The 19,797-nt window shown below is 43.0% G+C and overlaps 1 protein-coding gene across 11 annotated transcripts in view; it reads right to left on the reverse strand.

Annotated features, from left to right (window-relative positions):
* Anks1b (ankyrin repeat and sterile alpha motif domain containing 1B) overlaps positions 1 to 19,797 on the reverse strand; it is a 1,029,892-nt gene that overhangs the window by 276,634 nt on the left and 733,461 nt on the right. For all 11 annotated transcript variants that reach the window (XM_021205751.2, XM_029542211.1, XM_029542206.1 and 8 more), the window contains one exon: positions 9,865 to 10,017. In XM_021205751.2, the coding sequence (XP_021061410.1) occupies positions 9,865 to 10,017 (153 nt within the window). The remainder of the gene's footprint in view (positions 1 to 9,864; positions 10,018 to 19,797) is intronic.

Here is a 19,797-nt window from a genome sequence, read left to right on the forward strand (position 1 = left end):
AGTCCTTCACTCAGATTAATCTAATCTGTGGACTGCACGGTCCAGGAGTGTTTCCATTTTGGTAAAAAAAACAATTTTAATCACGTGGTATTTGAAATTTGTGTTCAAATGTCTACAAGAAAATAAGAGTCTAATGAGTGACAAAGAGTCAGAAATAGGGAATGGTATAAAACCGACACAGAATAAACTTCAGTTCTACTGGTTAAGAATTTGGTTTATTTAGTGCCCTGCCCTGTTCTTTAGGTACGTGACCACCAGGTGGCAGTAGAGCGCCAGACAAAACGTCTGTACAGTAAGACTGCTTCAGATTCTGAGGTTCACGCTAACAAGCTTTTTGCCTGAGATCAAAAAGCATTTGAGACCACACTTTGCAGTTTAACATAATACATTCTTTAAAAACCAAAATAGCTTAAAATTAAACTCCTGGCAATCCTTACACATCTTTAAAACAGATATAAATTCTAAGTCACAGAATCTCCGAGCTCATTATTATTCATTCACGGTTTCCACTTATTTCCATAATGGCGAATAGGAACCTTGTACCCTACTTTGATGGTTGCGCTGACCTTCCCCGTTTTCTCTGGCACATTACTTACTGCCAGTCTCTGGCAGGTTAGCATGCATTATAGGTTTCAAGATTCTTAATAGTTTTTCTGGCTTTCTTTGTCCTTTTAGTATATCGGATTGTCTCTTAAAATAGAAACGGACCGATTTCTCCAGCGGATCAACATGCAAGAGTGGTTATTTGCATTTATATGCATTTGCCTGTATGGAGGACGGCTCCTTTTTATTTTCTATACTCTATAGGGTGTTTCATTAGGTATGTCTCTCGAATCTCCCGGGAGCACAAGCAGTTTGTCACAATTTACCAGCGATACAGCCGAACTTCTTTAGTATCAAGTTCCGTCCTAAATGTCTTAAAAAAGGAAAAAGTCTCTTCAAGAAACAAACAAAAAAATTATCTGCTGTATTAGAAATGTGAGAAAACCAGCAAAACAACAGCAGCAGCAGCAGCAGCAGCAACAACAACAACAACCCTACAATGCTCTTTATTATGTGATGCAAAAGTAGTCTCAGAGAATAGGGACCACCGAGCTGCTTTGGAAAGCAGAGGTTCCCACCATTATGGGTCATTATGCGTAAAATTTGGGGCAAATTCCAGACAGGTTTAGATTTGTTAGGTTCATAATAACTCGTGGCTGAATGAAGAATCCAAGGCCTCTGAGTAAAGGCGCTATTCAGTCCTCCTTCAAGAACAAAGATCTGGGTGCCACCAGGTCAATGCTGGGGGGGGGGGGGTGTCAAACGTCGCCGCGCACATAGCTGCGGGTAAAAGCTCTAGCAGTTTTGTACCTAAAAATCAACATCGAAGAAAAGGGGGTTGGGCAGGAGACCCTCAGAGACTGGAGTTGCGGATAGGAAAGGACAGGCAGAGACCTCATTTCTGCAGACTGGTGTTTACACGTCAGATGGGGTAACCTGTGCTTCCTCAGTCCCCCATGCACAACCCCGTGAGCTGTGGGTGGAAGAAGCCAACACTGCTAGCCGTGAAGATGTGCCCCAAGGGACCCGGTTTCCAGCTGAACTCTGGGAAAGTGATCTGGGGAAGTCACTGAGAAAAGGCAAAAGAAAAATAAAACCAGGGAGAAGAGAATGGGATGGGTAATAGCAAGCTGTCATTTGAGCCTCCCAGGAAGCCTAGCAACCAGCAGGCCAGATATTATTGTCCTCTATTTATACACCAGAAACCGAGTCCCAGAGAGGGGAAGTGACTTAAGGCCACATACTGAGTGGTGGATATAGGCTTCAAAGCAAAGTGACCCGATTCCAAAATAAAGATGAAAGAAAAGAGGGCACATTTGAAACCTGGCTGCACGGTGTGTCTTTCTCTTTATAAACAGTAAGTAAAAGTTTCCATCTGACTGGAAGCTTAGCTTCAGAGGGGTCAAACTGAAGCCGCGTTAGCCACCGTCAAAAGCTTCCGTGGGATGTCTAATATTACCTTGTTCCTTTGAATACTGACTCTAATTTACCGTCCTTTTGATACATGGGGTTGTGATTGCGAAAACCTACTCTATTTACTGACTTCTAATTTAGGCATGCCCTCAACGCTAGAGGCAGCCAATGGTGGTTTTTCATCATCATCATCATCATCATCATCATCATCATCATCATCATCATCATCATCATCATCATCACCACCACCATCGCCTCTGTGCCTGATATAGCCATAGCTGGAAATGGCTATATAACAGAGTTGCTGACTCAGCTTTTTCTTCCTAAGTATGCCACCTTCTTGCCCTGCTTACCGGTTTTTTTTTTTTTTAAATCACACCATGCCCCTGGTTAAAATCCTTTGAATAGTTCCCCACTGGTGACAGAGGCTATACATTGAAATCACTTGGGATGCTTTCAAGCGCTTCATGCCCAGGTGCCTCATGTGAGCGAGCCCCTGACACAGCTGTTTGGATGTGGGGGGGTCCCTGCTTAGGGGATCTGAAGGAGCATGGAATCCACGTTTTGCTCAAGGTGGAATCCCGGGGCGGGGGCAGGTGGGGGGTGGATCACGCTAACTTTCCTGCCTGAGACAAGTAACCACAAATCTGCAGGAAGCTCTGGCTTTCATGCTACGAAAGACAAGAGAACAAGGAAAGTGAAGCCCAGGACAGTGACACCAAATCAAGGGTACACGCACACTCATCTGCAGGACAGAGGGCCGCAGAAGCAGCTGGGCTGTCTTGCTAGATGAAAGCGGCTAGAGAGGCCCGCATGGTTAGAATTCGCTGGGCGGCGAGGAGAGACTACTGAGCAGCTCATGATTGTAAAAAAATCCTTCCGGAGGGCAGACAATGAAGCGCCCGGAAAGACTGGTGAAGATAACCTTTAGAGCCAGAATCAGGCTGGTAATAGCTTCCGTGCTATTCAGGCCAGAAAACGCCGGTATTTCAAGGGTACAGTTTGGGTCAAGTACTCTGCACCTGTCTCCAAGCAAATGGTGTTCTAGTCTTACCTGATCAAGCTTAAGCACACGATGAGGACTGCCCATCTTCTCTAGAGCACCTCTGAAGCGATATTGAGGGAGATACAAAATTATCCATCCCTCAGCAGGGTAAAAGGCAAAATGTCTGTGTGCAAATAAAAATTCCGCTAGCATGCAAAGAACGAGGAGAAAATCAGCAGACCCGAATCAACCTTGAGCCGGTGTAGATGTTAGAGTCGTAAGGACATTAAAGGAATTACTACAACAGCACTACGCATGTTCAACAAGTTTAGAAGGATTGGAGATGTTAAAGAGAAGGTGGAGGATTGGGCAAAAGACTCAAGTCTGAGTTCTGGAGTCTCAGCCATGAAAATGTAATGGATAGAGAGAGAGAGAGCAATTAGTTGCAAGGAGAAAAGAGTAGTGAGCTCAAAGACACAGCAATAGAAATTACCCAAAGGAATCAAAGAAATGGGGTCGGGGAGCCTGAAAACTATTTTAAGAAAAAATGAGGGGCCAGAGAGATGGCTCAGCGGCGAAGAGCACTGACTCTTCTTCCAGAGGTCCTGAGTTCAATTCCCTGTGCCCATATGGTGTCTCACAACCATCTGTAATGGGATCTGATGTCCTCTTCTGGTGTGTCTGAAGATTTTATGTACTCATATACATAAAATAACCAAATCATTTGCCCAAGAATTTCATGAAGTCATCACTTTTAATAGCTGCGTAGTACTCCATTGTGTAAATGTACCACATTTTCTGTATCCATTTCTCTGTTGAAGGACATCTGGGTTCTTTCCAGCCTCTTGCTATTATAAATAAGGCTACTATGAACATAGTGGAGCATGTGTCCTTGTTAAAATGTCATTCTGAGTGAGGTAACTCAATCACAAAAGAACACATATGGTGTGCACTCACTGATAAGTGGATATTAGCTCCAAAGCTCTGAATACTAAAGATACAATTCACAGACCACATGAAGCTCAAGAAGAAGGAAGACCAAAGTGTGGTTGCTTTGGTCCTTCTTAGAAGGGGGAACAAAATACTCACAGGAGGAAATACAGAGACAAAGTGTGGAGCTGAGACTGAAGGAAAGGCCATCCAGAGACTGTTCCACCTGGGGATCCATCCCATATACAGTCACCAAACCTGGATGCTATTGTCGATACCAAGAAGTGCTTGCTGACAGGAGCCTGATATGGCTGTCTCCTGAGAGGTTTTGCCAGAGCCTGACAAATACAAAGGTGGATGCTCACAGCCAACCATTGGACTGAGCATGGGGTTCCCAATGGAGGAGTTAGAGAAAGGACTGAAGGAACTGAAGGGGTTTGCAACCTCATAGGAAGAACAACAGTATCAACCAGCCAGACACCCCAGAACTTCCAGGGACTAAACCACCAACCAAAGAGTACACATGGAGGGACTCATGGCTCTAGCTGCATATGTAGCAGAGGATGGCCTTGTCAGGTATCAATGGGAGGGGAGGCTGGATGCCCCAGTGTAGGGGAATGCCAGGGTGGGGAGGTAGGAGTGGGTGGGTGGGGGAGCATCCTCATAGAAGCAGGAGGAGGGGGGATGGACTAGGGGTTTTCGGTGGGGTTTGGGAGGGGACTGGGAAAGGGGATAACATTTGAAATGTAAATAAAGAAAATATCTAATAAAAATATAAACAAATCATTGAACAAAAAAGAAATAAAAAGAAAAAAGACCATACAAATATTATCATTAAAACTATTAGCCTCATATCTAAGAAGCTAAAAAAATCCTTAATACATAAGAAATATGAATAAAGTTACCTCAGCATACAAATAATAACCAATAGTAATAATGTATAACGGGCCCGCATTTCCCTAGGGTATTCCCCTAAATACCCTAGAAAAGTATTTTTCAGAAACGAAGGCAAAATAAAAGTTTGTTCCAGAGGTCCAGAAGCTGACAGACCTCGCCACTAGCAACCTCACGTCATATAAATGTTAGAGGAAGTCCTTTAGGTAGGCAGAAAAATGGTACCCATAGAAATGAGAATCCACACAGAAGAGCGGAGAGGAGGGTTGCCTTCCAGGGTATGGGACCGACGTAGGTTTAGTACATAAGCTGCTGCTCTCTGAGACACCCTGTCATGCACAGTGGTCACCACTGTCACATTTTAAAATATTTTTCGAACAAGGGGCTTTATATCTACAGCATTTAAAACAATGGAGCAAATATTATCAAAGAGTGGGTGCAAAATTAGCAAGTTTCCTTTCTAAAACATCTTTTTGTTTTACTTTTTTAAAAATTAAATTAATTAATTTTTTTTTTTTACTTATTCACTCTACATTCCACTCACTGTCCCCCTCCCAGTCACCTCCTCCCCCCGACCCTTCTTCCATCCCCTCTCCCCTTCTCCTCTGAGTGGGCAATCCCCTGCTTATCTCCCCTCCCAATTCAAGTCTCCTCAAGGCTAGGCTTTTCCTTTCCCACGGAGGCCAGACAAGGCAACTGAGCTAGAAGAACATATCCTACATACGGGCAACAGCTTTTGGGATAGCCCTGGCTCCCGTTGTTCAGGACCCTCATGACTTCTGCTCCATATGTCCAAGGAGGCCTGGGTCCAGCCTGTGTTTGTTCTCTGGTTGGTGGTTCAGACTCTGGGAGCCCCAAGGGTCTAGGTTAGATGGCTCTGTTGGTCTTCTGTGGAGTTGCTATCCCCTTCAGGGCTGTCCCACCGCGTCCTTATGGTGTTAGGTTATCATGGAATTCCCCCAGAAAGGTAGAAATTAAATCATTAACACTGAGGAAACCTAGAGGAACAGTGGGGCGGTCCTTCATCAGTGCAAGCACACAGTTCCAGAAGGAGCTGGCTGAGAAGCAAATGACACACGCATCAATTTGCTGCTGCAAACATAATCCCAAATGCTCTCCGTGGGAGATGAGAAACAGCTTTCACAGGATACATGGGGGTATTGCTGCCTTAGCTACTTTATTAACTTCTACCCAGAGGTATTAAAAACCAAACACTGCATTAGATATATTTTTTTAAAAAGCAATTCTGTATTACTATGAGCAAGGATTTAAGAATGCACTGAAACCTGAACTTTTTTTTTCTTTTTGCCTATTCCATAGGAACATTTGTTATTATTAGTATTGCAGGATACACTAATCCTGGGTTAGAATGATTTCCTTCGTAAACAATAGAAAAATCAATGGGAAGAAATTAATCACAGGTTCTACAATGAGATTCACAAGTTAATGAATTGAACAGTGTTCCAAGGTATTTGGGTGTACCTAAGTCCCTGTAGTAGACACACATGGATAAAGGAAATTAACATTTTTTTATAAGTTTAAAACATTTTTTTTTGTCCAGAAAATGAATAACAAGTTATTTACATAACACTTAGCTTATTATTTTTAATTTCACAATTAATCTATACACATCTCATGGAGAACATAAGAGTCCCTTCTGTCTAAAATGTCCTCCAGGTAGAGCTGTTGAGGTTGTGGATAACAGTAGAAACATTAGTCAAAGGGGCTAATACCATATGTCAGGCCTGAGTAACCTCTGAGAGGAGAAAAAGGTAATGGACCTTAGAATGGCTAACTAGTCATTAATTCCCTTAACAAGCCTTCAGAGGGACAATAACTCAAAGCAGATGTTCACCGAGGAAGCATCTGCAGAGGGAACAATTTTCCCTGCAGTCACTCCTAACATGTTCACACTTTAACACTAAAATGTTGATAGAAAGGTAGGAGAGTGATGTCATCACCAATAGTGGCCCAGACGGGAATAAATCAGCCAATGTCAGGGTCTGAACATGAAGCTCAGATTGAGAGCTAAAAGGGTCAATGGTTGGCCTATATTTCAGGTTCTAATTTGAGACAGGACTGGGCCCACAAAACCAACAGTGCTTCCTGTTTTAAAACTTTCTCCCTGCTAATAGTAAGATGTCCATCCTTTTGTCTCTGCCCAACATTTTGGGTAGCTCTGTGTCCAAATCCCATATTTGTTTACTCAAATAATCTCTATTTTCAAAACCAACAATATAGACTATCATGGAAAGGTCTTTAGGGACTTTCCAAAGATTATAATTTCAAACAAGCATTTGTAATGTTCAAGTCAAAAACTTGAAATGTTTTCATTTCCTCCAAAAATTCATTTCTTCCAAAGAATAGGTTGCACAAACTTATTATACTCATGAGAACAACCAAGAGCATGTTGCCATGTGCTCTGGGTGCGTCGCCTCTAGTGCCTGACAATATCTGATGTTATTTAGAGTCATATCAACAGCTAGCCTGCTTGCCCTCTCCTCTCCCCTCCATAGCTTACCTCTGCACCTCTGACAGCTTAGATTTGCATTTCTGCTCTCACTTTACAAGGAGAAAATCGCCAGCAGAGCGGTCTGGCTCCCTTAAAATCAGCTACTCACGTCTGGCTCCCTTAAAATCAGCTACTCACTTCCGTGATCCTGGCTGCGAACCATTCGACCCACAGTGACCCGGGATGGGAATCATCAACTAGCTATAATGATCTGTGATGGGAACCAGCCAGTTACTGTAGTGATCAAGGATGGCAATCAGTCACTCTACACTGATCCACGATATGAGTTCCCTAGAAGCCTTTACTTTAAATCCAGATTATAGAACGTTCCCTTTATCAGCCAGGAAACAACAAATTATGGGTACTTAATACAATTATTAGTTGGCCCTACATCCCATAAGGGACCACTCCATACCTGTCTTCATTAGTTCAGATAAACCAAGGTCATAACTTTGTCTTCTCCCTTTTGATGACTTCAAACAGCCTTGAATTTGAGATTACTCAAAAGCTTTGAAAGCCCTTCTCACATTAACTAACCAACAAACAAAAGCAAGCAAGCAAATTCTAACCACCCAGCCCCTCTCAGCTCTTGGTGCTATGAAGTTCTGTTTTCTAATTCCGTCTAAAGACTCAGGCCCCACCCCCCTACGCCCACAGTAGCATGTCTATTGAGCTAAGTCTTGCAAAACCTTAGAATGTGAACTTCCCATACAGATGTCACAGAAACTTAAATCCAATGAGTTTAAGGAAAAAAAAATATTGGGTTGATGGTAGACGCACAGGTTAGAGGAGGGTCTTGCTTTCAAATTTTAAAGCAATACTTGTAACAGAAACTTCCCCCTAGACTTTCCAAGGCAATCTGTGATTTAGCAAGTGCAACTAAAAGAGAAACTGGGAAAGAGTCAGCATAGGCAGAAAGGCAGTTTATTTTCCTGTCTGAATTCAATGGTGTTCGTGAGTAGTCTCTAAGCCCAGGCAGCAAACCTAGACATCTTTCCAACATTACCAACCTCGCTGTCACCCAATAGGATGGTTACTATAGAGTTCTCCCAGAATCCACCCTGATCACCTATGTACTGTCTATGCCAACATGTTACTTCCTGTCAACTCTTCAGTAGGGAATAACTGTATTCTGAGGGTATTACATAGGATTAGTTTTCAAGTTATACTACTAAACGAGATACATTTCAATGTGAAAACTGGTTCAGCTAGTCTATGGAAGGCGGCCTCATTAACAAGTGCCTAAAAGGCGCTATGAGCAGAGGGTCAAGTCTCACACAGAACTGAAGTCTGTGCCTGGCTTGAGCAAAACCTAAGGCAGCTTCAGTTTGTTCTTTTGCCACACAGACCAAGAACCATGCTAACCAGAGCCTCAGACAGTGGCTTTCTTTTGGTAATGATAGCTTTTGTGAGGGGATTAAAAAGCAAAAGGAGTTACTAATGGCAAGCCAGAAGCCAAGATTCTATCAACTTCCTGTGAGTTTTTGGTCTCGAGAACAATTTCTGTAAGAAGCTCTAGGAAAGATGTTATTTTTAAAGATACATTGAAAAAAAAAAAAAGCAAAGGACAATTAGCTAGTAGTAATAATGCCCATTAAAATAATTAATGGCTCGGAATATGTAGCAACCAGACTCTTGCAACATAGAAAAGCAGGAGAGAACTCAGCAGAAGCAGTGATACCTGTCAGCTTTGTTTCTACTTAGAAATGCCTCCCCTCCCCCAATCATTAGACTATAAAGCCAAACAAATCCCTGAAAGAATGATTTATTGCTGTCCTTAAAAAAAAAACAAAAAAAAAAACCCAACCAACCAAACAACAAAAACCCAAACTATTTACAACGCCAAACCATAGCACCAGTGCACATGCGCATTTTCTGTTACCCTTTTATTTCATTCCTTCACTTTATTGCATTAGGAAAAAAAAATAGAGTAAAACGGAAGTGAGGAAGAATCAGAGTCACTTAGGAAGATAGGGTTGACTGCTTTGGGCTTGAATATATGGTGACATATGCTGGTCAGCATTTATAGAAAATTTATGCCAAGTGTCTGAATAAAACACAGACAACATACGATTGGATGCCAACTCCAGAAGATAACATTTTGATGATTTACAGCAACCTGTTTAGCAAGAGCAGAAGCAGTCCCTTCAAACGTGGGGTCTGAATTCTAATTAAGGAATAAAGATGGGGAAACTCGACAAAGCCCTAAAAAGAAAGTGATGAAGAAACGGAACGGCGGTAATTCTGGCTTTTAATAGTGAACAAGGGCAAAGGTCACAACAGGAGCTTATTTTACCACCTTATCCACAGTGATAACAGAAAAAGCCGCAAGGGTCCTTCCACACTTCATGTCTTACTTCACCATCTCAAAATGTCAAAAGACAATGACCTCAGACCTAACACATACACGCGCGTGTGTACACACACACACACACACACACACACACACACACACACACACACGTTTAATCTCTAAATCCTTACTAGATGGCCAAACTGTTACAAAGAAAGAAGAGGAATTCTTCATCTTCAATAGAAATCTTATCAAAAGTTGAACAGTGAAGGTGTCAGAAAGAGACCAACTTACATTAATAAGTTCAAGCTCCCAGATCTTTTTCAACAGGTCCATGGACGTGTAGCCATTGATGAGAAAGGCTTTGGTGTAATCACCCAGCTCAATGGAATCCAGCCACTCGGCTACAGAGGTGGGATGGTAGCCATCATGGCCGATGGGCCTCATCTGTAATGAAGAATAAATACCACATTAGGAAGTATTTAGACCAGTTCCCTTCTGTTCCAATAACAGGAAACATCTTGCCACTTGCAAATTAATCTGATATGAAGCCTCAGATATTTCGGGATGGAGAAGTAAGGAAAAAAAAGAAAATGCTCCACGAACAATTCTAAATCATCAGTAATTTTCACGCTGAATTAGTTTTCAAAAACACACCCAGAAATTTCCAATTTAGCTGCTAAATTAGCTCTGGGTTTGAGAGGATGAAAGATGTCAAACCCCCGTTAGAGATTTTAATGGTATTTTGTTGGAATGGAATTTCAAGGGATGTCAGTTGAGTTACCAGGGTTTCATGTGGAAGGCTGGAGGGAGGACATGTTCAAAATAGAGATGGTAATTCTCATATGCACAACATCAAAGTGTGTGAAAATACTGCATGACTTAAACATTCCAAAGGGATTCATGCTTATGCAAAGACATGTATTGTAGGTGGTGCACACACTCTGGAGAAACACAGTGCTGTGGTGAACAGTTAAAAAGAGGCCCTGAGTGCTTTAAGACCATGTGTTCTGCCTCAGCTCTACAGTATGTTAGACATGAATAGGGAACTTGCTGGCAGACAAGCTTCTATTTTTTGTCAGCTATATACAGATTTTTTTTTTTAATACTTCAGGGGAACAAAGAAGTGTGACAACAACATAATGTTTCTGAGTCTAAATTGGAATGTGAAAATAATTTAAGCAGGAAGAACTTCTGGGTTGAAAAATTTTATATAGAGTCCTCTAAGTCCTTTATTCTTTATTTGAAATCTGAGTTGAATTCATGGTTCTTGCCTTTGACGTGACTCACTTCTGAAACTTATGCCGCCTGCATGCTAAGGCAGGGTCTGGTACTGGGGTTCCTCAGGAGAGCCTGCCCCCTCATCAGCTGACGTCAGCCATCAGTGAGATGGCTGCTGGGAATATCCCACAGGGCAAGATGCAGAATGGGCTTTCCTCTTCCATCAAATTTAAGGAGATTAAATATTAATGGAAATCTATAGGAGTCTGGTTTGTGAGCGGAGAAAGATTTGTTCAGGCACCCAGGATTCAGATATTTTATCTTGGCACCATGAGCGTTCTGTCACAGGCAGAATCCTCCATTGAGATTCTCCTTGCCTTTCTCCCTTCCACTCCTTCTGTCTGTTCCACTCCTCAATCTAACTTAAAAAATGCGCTCGGGTTTAAATGTCCACTATGTCAAAGTTACAGTGTGACTCATTATTATTCAGTTGCCTCAGACGTTTGTAGTTTGCTTTTCTATTGATTGATTCCCCCCTTTTAGCTATTCACCCATGTGCACACATGTGGCCCTTGCTCAGTATTTATTACATGGAGTCAGAGTTTGCAAAAATGAAGTTTAGTGGCTTCTATGAGTAAATGAATGTTGTGTATGAAACTAGAGACTAGGACCCAAAGTGGATGTTCAGATGTCCTGAGTACTTTCTCTCTTAGTCTGGGTTTCTAATCCTGCACAAAACATCATGACCAAGAAGCAAGTTTGGGGGGAAAGGGTTATTCGGCTTACACTTCCACACTGCTGTTCATCACCAAAGGAAGTCAGGATAGGAACTCACACAGGATAGGAACTTGGAGGCAAGAGCTGATGCAGAGGCCATGGAGGGGTGCTGCTTACTGGTTTGCTTCCCCTGGCTTACTCAGTTTGCTTCCTTATAGGACCAAGGACTACCAGCCTAGGGATGACACCACCCACAATGGACTGGGCCCTCCCCCCACTTGATCACCAATTGAGAAAACGTCTTACAACTGGATCTCATGGAGGCATTTCCCAAGGAAATTTCCTTTATCTGTGATAGCTCCAGTTTGTGTCAAGTTGACACACAGAACCATCTACTACACTTTCCTATTTGGTAGATTATAAACTATGGGGGTAGGGCGCATGCTCATTGGCTTGGTAGCAAGTGGTTGAACGAATCTAAACACTTTCCCCAGGCAAGGGAGACTTCTCTTATGGAATAAGTAGAGAAAGAGAAGACAGAGGAACACTGGGGTTGAAATGAACAGCCTAGCAGAGACATTCTGTTGATAGTCTATCCAAGAAGCCTACAAAGCCAGCAGTAGCTACTACCAACAGGCTTAAGGAGCCTTGATAATTTTAAAGAGTCAGTTGTTCTTTCCCAGAGTACTGTGTTAAGGTTCTTCACAGGTTGCCCCCAAGTGCTCACATACAGTTCCTTGGAAAGGTCATTGACCACCACTTAGGTTGCTTGATAGTCACTGCCAGCTGAGAAACCAGGGCTACCCTCCAGACAACTGCAAAGTGAGCTTAATGGAGACCAAGGAAGTTCATCTCTTCTCTAGTACCTTTTCTTGTTGCCCTGATACCGAGCAATTGAGAATAAGAAAGGGGGAGTCTCTTGGAAGAAAACTGGATAGTGTGTGTGTGTGTGTGTGTGTGTGTGTGTGTGTGTGTGTGTAAGGGATGGACATAAAGCTAGAGGTTTAAAATGAATTAGAACTGAATTTTCAGTATTTTAACCAATGAGAACATAATTGGATAAATCTAAATCCACACTAAGAAGTACCAAAGAGAATCAACTGAACTTGATTGAAGGCAGTGTCTGGGAAACACATAACACTAAAATCTCATAGACTGCTTGGTAATCTGGTTCCTCCTATAAAGCAAGACCTACCTTAAAGAGGCAAGAAGGAAAGGGATTTTGGTGGGGTGACAGATGGGCTGAGTAGAATGGAAAGGAGAAGGTTCTCTGGAAAGGGGTGTGTGTGTATGTGAATGTGCAGAGGTGTGTGTGCATGTGCAGGGGTGTGTGTGCATGTTCAGGGGTGTGTATGCATGTGCAGGGGTGTGTGTGCATGTTCATGGGTGTGTGTGCATGTTCAGGGGTGTGTGTGCATGTGCAGGGGTGTGTGTGCATGTTCAGGGGGTGTGTGTGTGCATGTGCAGGGGTGTGTGTGCATGTGCAGGGGTGTGTGCGCATGTTCAGGGGTGTGTGTGCATGTTCAGGGGTGTGTGTGCGCATGTGCAGGGGTGTGTGTGCGCATGTGCAGGGGTGTGTGTGCATGTTCAGGGGTGTGTATGCATGTTCAGGGTGTGTGTGTGCATGTGCAGGGGTGTGTGTGCGCATGTGCAGGGGTGTGTGTGTGCATGTGCAGGGGTGTGTGTGCATGTGCAGGGGTGTGTGTGCATGTGCAGGGCAGCATCCATACAAGTCACTTATTCTATAAGTACTCAGCACTTATTCTGACGGATGCTATGCAAACAGCAAAGAACAAATCTCTTAGAATCCCTCCCTCATGGTAATTGTAAGTCTAAATAAAAAAAAAAAAATCTGTGCCCAGATGACCAATAAATTATGGAGACTCTATATCCCCGAAGGGAGGAAACCTACGTAACCCAATGAAGTTGCAAAATGAACTTGACACATCCTTAATGGTATGCAGAGTGGTTACTGTGCTGCACAAAAACTTCTTCCAAAGAAGGTGTCCCATCTGTTCCTTTATTTCTGCCTCTACTGTTACTACCCGGCTTAGCTTCTCTTTACCACTTATACAAATGAATGCAAATTCCTTCCGCTTCCCCCCCTCTCCCCGCCCTTCACCTTTGGCTCAGCTTATTCTCAGTAATACCTTAGCCAGACTCAGAAATCTACCCCTGGGCCAGATCATACAGGGATTCTGTTATTAGAAAAGGCTAAAGGTCCAAGTTCACCATCCAAAGCCAATCGAAACTAACCCAGTCTCTCACTACCCTGCTATACACCCTAGTGATGTGACTGAGCACACATGTGTCAACAGTCACTGAGTTACTAGCCGCTTCCAAAAGGTGAATTGCACGAGGCACTGTTGATACTTGTGACAGATACAATTTTCTGTGCCTGCAATGCTCTTGTCTTATTTCTAGACTTATTTTTTCAAGGACTGAAATCTTCATGCATTATAAAACACATTATTTAAAGTAAAAATTTTAGGCCATCTCAGGTCTTAGAGCTAGCATCAGCGTAAGTAAAACAACCAATTTAGAACCTTCAGCTGAGAACATGGCTCTTAGCAGTGAGGAGATTTCACTCCTTTGCCCAAGTAGAGGCTTAGGAAAGAGTCATCATAACTCCTTAGAGCAACACGACCTATTGATTGTGTTTCCAAGACGGCTTTCAACTCAGTCTGTCTTCCAAAAATGCACGTTGGAACCTGATAGATCCAGAAATGCTACTGATGTTTTTGGTCCATCTTTGGCAAGTTACAGAGCCATTTGAGCCTCACATCCCTCTTTTCTAAAATAAGTACAATAATATTGACCCCCCATCAAGTATTGTGATATTTTTGTGACATAGTGTGTAAGTTGCCTAATGTGACGATTTGGATCCCTAGCCATATGATGACTCTTAGCCCTCTTCCTGCTCCGTTGCTTTAAATGGAACCCACCTACAGTTTGAAATTGCATATGTTTTTGCCCTTGGCTGCTTAGCTTTTCACTTCAAATCACAATTCTCTTGTCTTTTTTCCTCCCTTTCTCCCTTCTACTAACATCTTTGCTTCTCTCCCTTTGAGCTCACAGCTCTGTTTTTAGACATTTGTGTGACAAGGTAACCCAAGGATACAGAATTACTCTTCCAAGTTCTTTGCTCTCCTCCGGTATTGGGATTACACTTCTGCACCCTATGCCAGGGGAGCCACATTGAGTCTCGCTGTGGCTGGAGGTACTTTCCAGTTCCATTGATGCCAGCCTATGGTATGGGTGGTTAGCAGCCTCTCCACTCCTGTCCCACCCATGCTTTTGCGTTCTTCCTACACTATAGGTATACACGTCTATTCTTACATTAATTATTACTGCAAGTCTCATGCCTGCTGAGCACTTTTATAATTGCTGGTGCAAGGAGATAAATAAAGACTTACAAGTTAAATTCGACCCAAAGGTTTGAATTAAATTTGGAGCCCAGGAAGGTCTAGTCAGTGTGAGGGAATTAGAGCTGACCTGCATAGTCACAAGTTAGAAAAATAAGAAATGGGCTGGTGAGATGGCTCAGAGGGTAAGAACTCTGACTGTTCTTCCTGAGTTCAGATCCCAGCAACTACACCGTGGCTCTCAACCACTCATAATGAGATCTGACACTCTCTCCCGGTGCGTCTGAAGACAGCTACAGTGTACTAACTTATAATAATAAATAAATCTTTAGGCCTGAGCGAGCGGGGTCGACCAGAGCAAGCAGAGGTCTCTAAATATCCAACAACCACATGAAGACTCACAACCATCTGTACAGCTATAGCACACTCATACACGTGAAAGAAAATAAATAAATCTTAAAAAAAAGAAAAACAAGACATTTTTGTTTTATTGTTGTCAACAACTGAATGATATATGGGGGAGGAGGGAGTGCATAGAGTTACTGCTTATTTGAAAGCCTTTGGTGTTTATAAATTGCACTCTAACTCCTACTCTTTAATTCATGAGTCCATTGGCAATTATGGTCTGAGGAAGATGAAGGAAGCTGACAAAGGCAGCAGCAGCATCCTTCTTAGCTTATTGTGCACTATCTTTACCCAGTCATGAATTAAGTCAGTCTCTGTTGCGCATGCTTATTGCATGAGGTTGTCTGTGGGGGGGCACAGTCCTCTGCGTAGCTGGTGTCCTCCATACTTCTGTGTCTCTTGTTTTCTTTAGCAGGAACTCTATTCCTACCTGCTCTCCCAAGTTTTCTCTAATCCCACCTCACTCTCAAGGAAGCACCAATGGTATATTAACTTCACCGGCTTCCCTGCCTCTGGTGAAGAAATAAGGTCTTAGGAACTTTTGTGGTCTCTAAGGCCTCCGTCAAAACTCCTCACACATGGCAGGCACTTGCTAATCAGATTATTGGATTATTTAAGCCTCCCGTGGAAAACAAAGGACAAGCTCATTTCAGCAGTTGGTACGCATTTGTGGGAGTCTTGCATTTTGTACGCTGTGCCGTAAGAATTAAGGGTTTCTCTTCATGATCTTACACTGGTAACACTTTAAACTTCCATGTATCAAGAACCAATTCCAGATAGTAGACTGTACCATAAAATGCTATTTTAATTAATTCCATCTTCTTGATTCTGCTGTGGGACCCCGGGCAAGCCACATTGCACTCTCTAGCTTTAATGTATCTACAGAGTCAAGGGGTTGGACCAGTGACTTCAAATCTCTACTTTACAGAAGCCCCAAATTTTATCATTCCATGATTTGTAAATTACTTGTAAGTTAGTGTCTGATATACTTACCCAGTTTAAAAACAAAACTCCAAAACAAATAAGCCCAATTACAAAACTACAAAAAGGAGAGTAAAACTGAGGAGAGACACTGACTACAGGTCAGACAGCACCCCTGTTTCTTTGCTGGCTCTGTGGCAACCCCCTCAGGTAGTAGCGTAACTGCTGCTCAAATTAAGCGATGGTTAAGCGCTTTTTTCTAGCAGGAACATCTGGTGAGACCCAGTTAGGAAGCGACAGCCCCAGGGTCTGCCAGGCCAGCAGTACTGTGGAGCATGCGCAGGAGTCGGGCACAGTCTGCTGTGAGAAGCAGAGTCGTGGGCGGACAGCAGGCATTCCTAACTCTGGTTCACAGTGAGGCAGGATTTGACTCGCTGAATTCCAAAGCCTGGGGAAAACCTTAGCTGGGACCAAAAATGGAAATAGCAGCCAAACTTTAGTCTTCACTAAATTCAGATATGCTAAAGCATTTACCACACGCCTTCCTGGTTGCTGCGCTCTGCCTGTGTGTCTTTCGAAAGTTGCTTGGAATATGCCTAGCCTCGGATTGTACTGTACCCATCAGGGAGACAGGTTGAACATAGGAACTATAGGAAAGGGCTCCGAGGACTCCTGACTTTCCAGGGATTCAGCTCTGAAACATCCCTGTCTCTAAGGTTGCCTGCTCCACTTCAGCCAGCAACTCACATTTTAAATGTTTTATGTAGGTATGAAAAGGAAGAAATGTCTTACTGGCTTTGAAAAGAAATGTTTAAAACCAGCGAAGCAGAAGACTTACTGGTTTAAATGGTCTCTATAGGCTTTTTTTTCCTTTTCAGTCTTTCTTTGTTTGAAATTCTGAGGTCTGGTACCTATTAGTGTATGTATATATATTTGCAGTAACATGCGAGATACAAGAATATCCTTGAACACGGTCATGCATTCAGGGAAATGATATGAGTGGAGTTTAGCACAGTTCTTTCCTCACGGGGCCATTTAAACAACTGTAGTCACCTTATGACAAGTAAAGGCTGAAGCCAGGTGTGAGTGAGATTGCACAGGATGACCTTGTATCTAGTCTCTCACTCTTTATCTGTTTCTCAGGAGCTTGGTTGGCATAGACAAGGGACAGAGGGGAAGATGGAGGGTAATAAAAACTGATAACAAACTACGAATGGTGGTGGGTTATCTGCAATATCAGCAACTGGGAAACAGAGGCAGGAGGATCAAGGGTTCAAGGCTGGCATATAGCTCATTAGAGGTCAGAATGATCTACATGGAACACTATCTCAAAAAACACCACCAACCCCAGCATGCTCCCCTAAACAACAACAAACCCCAGAAAACCAACTAACCAACTAATAACAGACAAAGGAAAATGAAGGATGGTATACATCATATTTGCAGTTAAAGGAATAGAAAAGCAGTTTGCAGCAAGTTACTAAAATGGAACTATGATACTAGCATGAAAGTTAGATCAAGGGATACGGAACACCCTAACGCCAATAATGGATTAGGTAGGTGCTGCTGTCAGGAAGTGTCACACAATTAGAGACAGATGCTCCTCTCTCTAAAGGGAGGGCTTATGATTGCTCAATTAGACCACAAGACACATCAGCTTTTGGGGGCTGCTATTGTGAGGTCGGTTTGTACCTAACAGGAACCTAATGAAAAGTTGTCATGTAACCATCTTTGCTCTGGAATTTTTTATTTCTTTTTAAAATCTTTCCCTGTTCTGAAATGTCAGTGCCCACAGGATAGTGCTGACCACATGGGAGAAATGGTACCCCAGAGTCCTCACTGTGTTGGAATCTCATGGCAGCCTGCTGACTTGTAAGTCTCCTTGGGGTGGGCTGGAGGGACTCTCTGAGGTACTGAGCTTCCCGCGAGCAGTATGGCGATGCTAACACTGCCAGTCCATGGGTCACCTAGAGTAGACATGCTTTAGAGGATGACAGAGCGACGGAGCAAAGGTCTTGATTCCTTCTAGAATTGCAGAATGGAGAGCCAATTTATAAACCCAGACTGTTCATTTCAGAACTGTTACGTGCGAGAGACCAATGTGTTCTTCAAACTGTTGTATTATGAAGCACTTTGTTTTTGGTAGCATAGCTTTTATTTGCATATAAGTATAAATGGAAATAAGGTAGTCATAGGAACATTCATACAGAATTAGTACCTTCATTTGGCAGCATACTGCACAGCCTTTTGCTCTGTGTATTCGTAAGTGTTCACATTTATTGACATCAAAAAAAAAATCTTTCTTTCCCTTAACTTCATCTGTGGGCATTTTTCTGTCAAACACATCATCATCTAGTTGTCATAGTTATGTAGAGATGAGAATGGGAATCTGTAGGAGAATATCTCAAGTTTCTAATTTAGATGTTTAGCTTTGTGGTGGCTTTAATAGCCAAGGGGGAAAAAAAACCACTGTACAGTAGAATGACATGGATAATTCTGTGACACAAGAAACATACATACTGTAGACCAGCACCTGAAATTTGGGGAAGAATTCCAGGGAGTCACATGACCTTGGCATCATGAGCAGTACAGATGGGAGTCTCAGCTGCCACAGTTACTAACAATGTGACCTTGAGTAAACTACTCATCCTTGCCAAGTGTCCACCATCTGATTATTAAGGTGAGAGATGAAAAGAATGGCTGAGAACTGTCATATGTAGTCATGGAGACAATGCAAGGAGAGCTCAATGCAATGCGCACACGGGAGCACCATAGATTTTTATCATGGAGAGCTGGCGGCCTGTATAAGTGAGACTGCAGGGGGATGCCGAAGGGCGCGAAGAGGTGTGAGCCGAGCATGAACCACTTCCACTGGACATGGGAAAGATAAGGACCGTACTGAGGAGGCAAAGCAAAGATGGTCCCGACAAGAAGAGATGTGGGGAAAGTTTTAAGGAAGGATGCTGCAGAGCTAGTGAGAAAAATGAAGAGAAGGAGAGGGCAGGGGGATCTGGCAGACAGGTCATGAGGGATCTCACAGAGAAAAGCACAGAATCCTGGCTGTACCTGAGTGAGTCCGGAGTTAGCTCTGAACAGGCAGAATATACAGAGATGAAGGACTTAGGAAACAACAGAAACACATACGGAAAGCAGGAAGAATAAGAACTCAGAGATGAGGATAGTCAGTGTCTGTAGGGGGTGGTTCTGATGTTTTGATCAGGAATCTGTGGGTGCACACTGAAGGTCCTGTTCTCTAATTGGTTCTTGATCAATCAAAAAAGATGCCAGTGGCCAATGAGTTGGTTGGAGTAGGCATGACTTCCAGTTTTCCTGCAGGTAAGGGAGGAGAGAGAGAGATTTTGCCATGCATCGGAGGGAGAAAGAGCCATCAGCCATGTGAGATCTCAGGTACAGTGGCTATTGGCTGCTTCCCCAACTGGGCCTGGGGTAGCATGAGGGCAGATTTAGAAATGCTGAGCTAGGACTAAAGGTAACTGAGCAACAACAGTTGAGGGCAGATTCAGAGATGCTGAGCTGGGAGTGAAAAGAAGGGCATGATAGCTGAGGAAGACTTAGAAGAGTCTGGCCACTGAGCTAA

This window comes from Mus pahari, chromosome 9 (genome assembly GCF_900095145.1).
Source record: "Mus pahari chromosome 9, PAHARI_EIJ_v1.1, whole genome shotgun sequence".
NCBI lineage: Eukaryota > Metazoa > Chordata > Mammalia > Rodentia > Muridae > Mus > Mus pahari.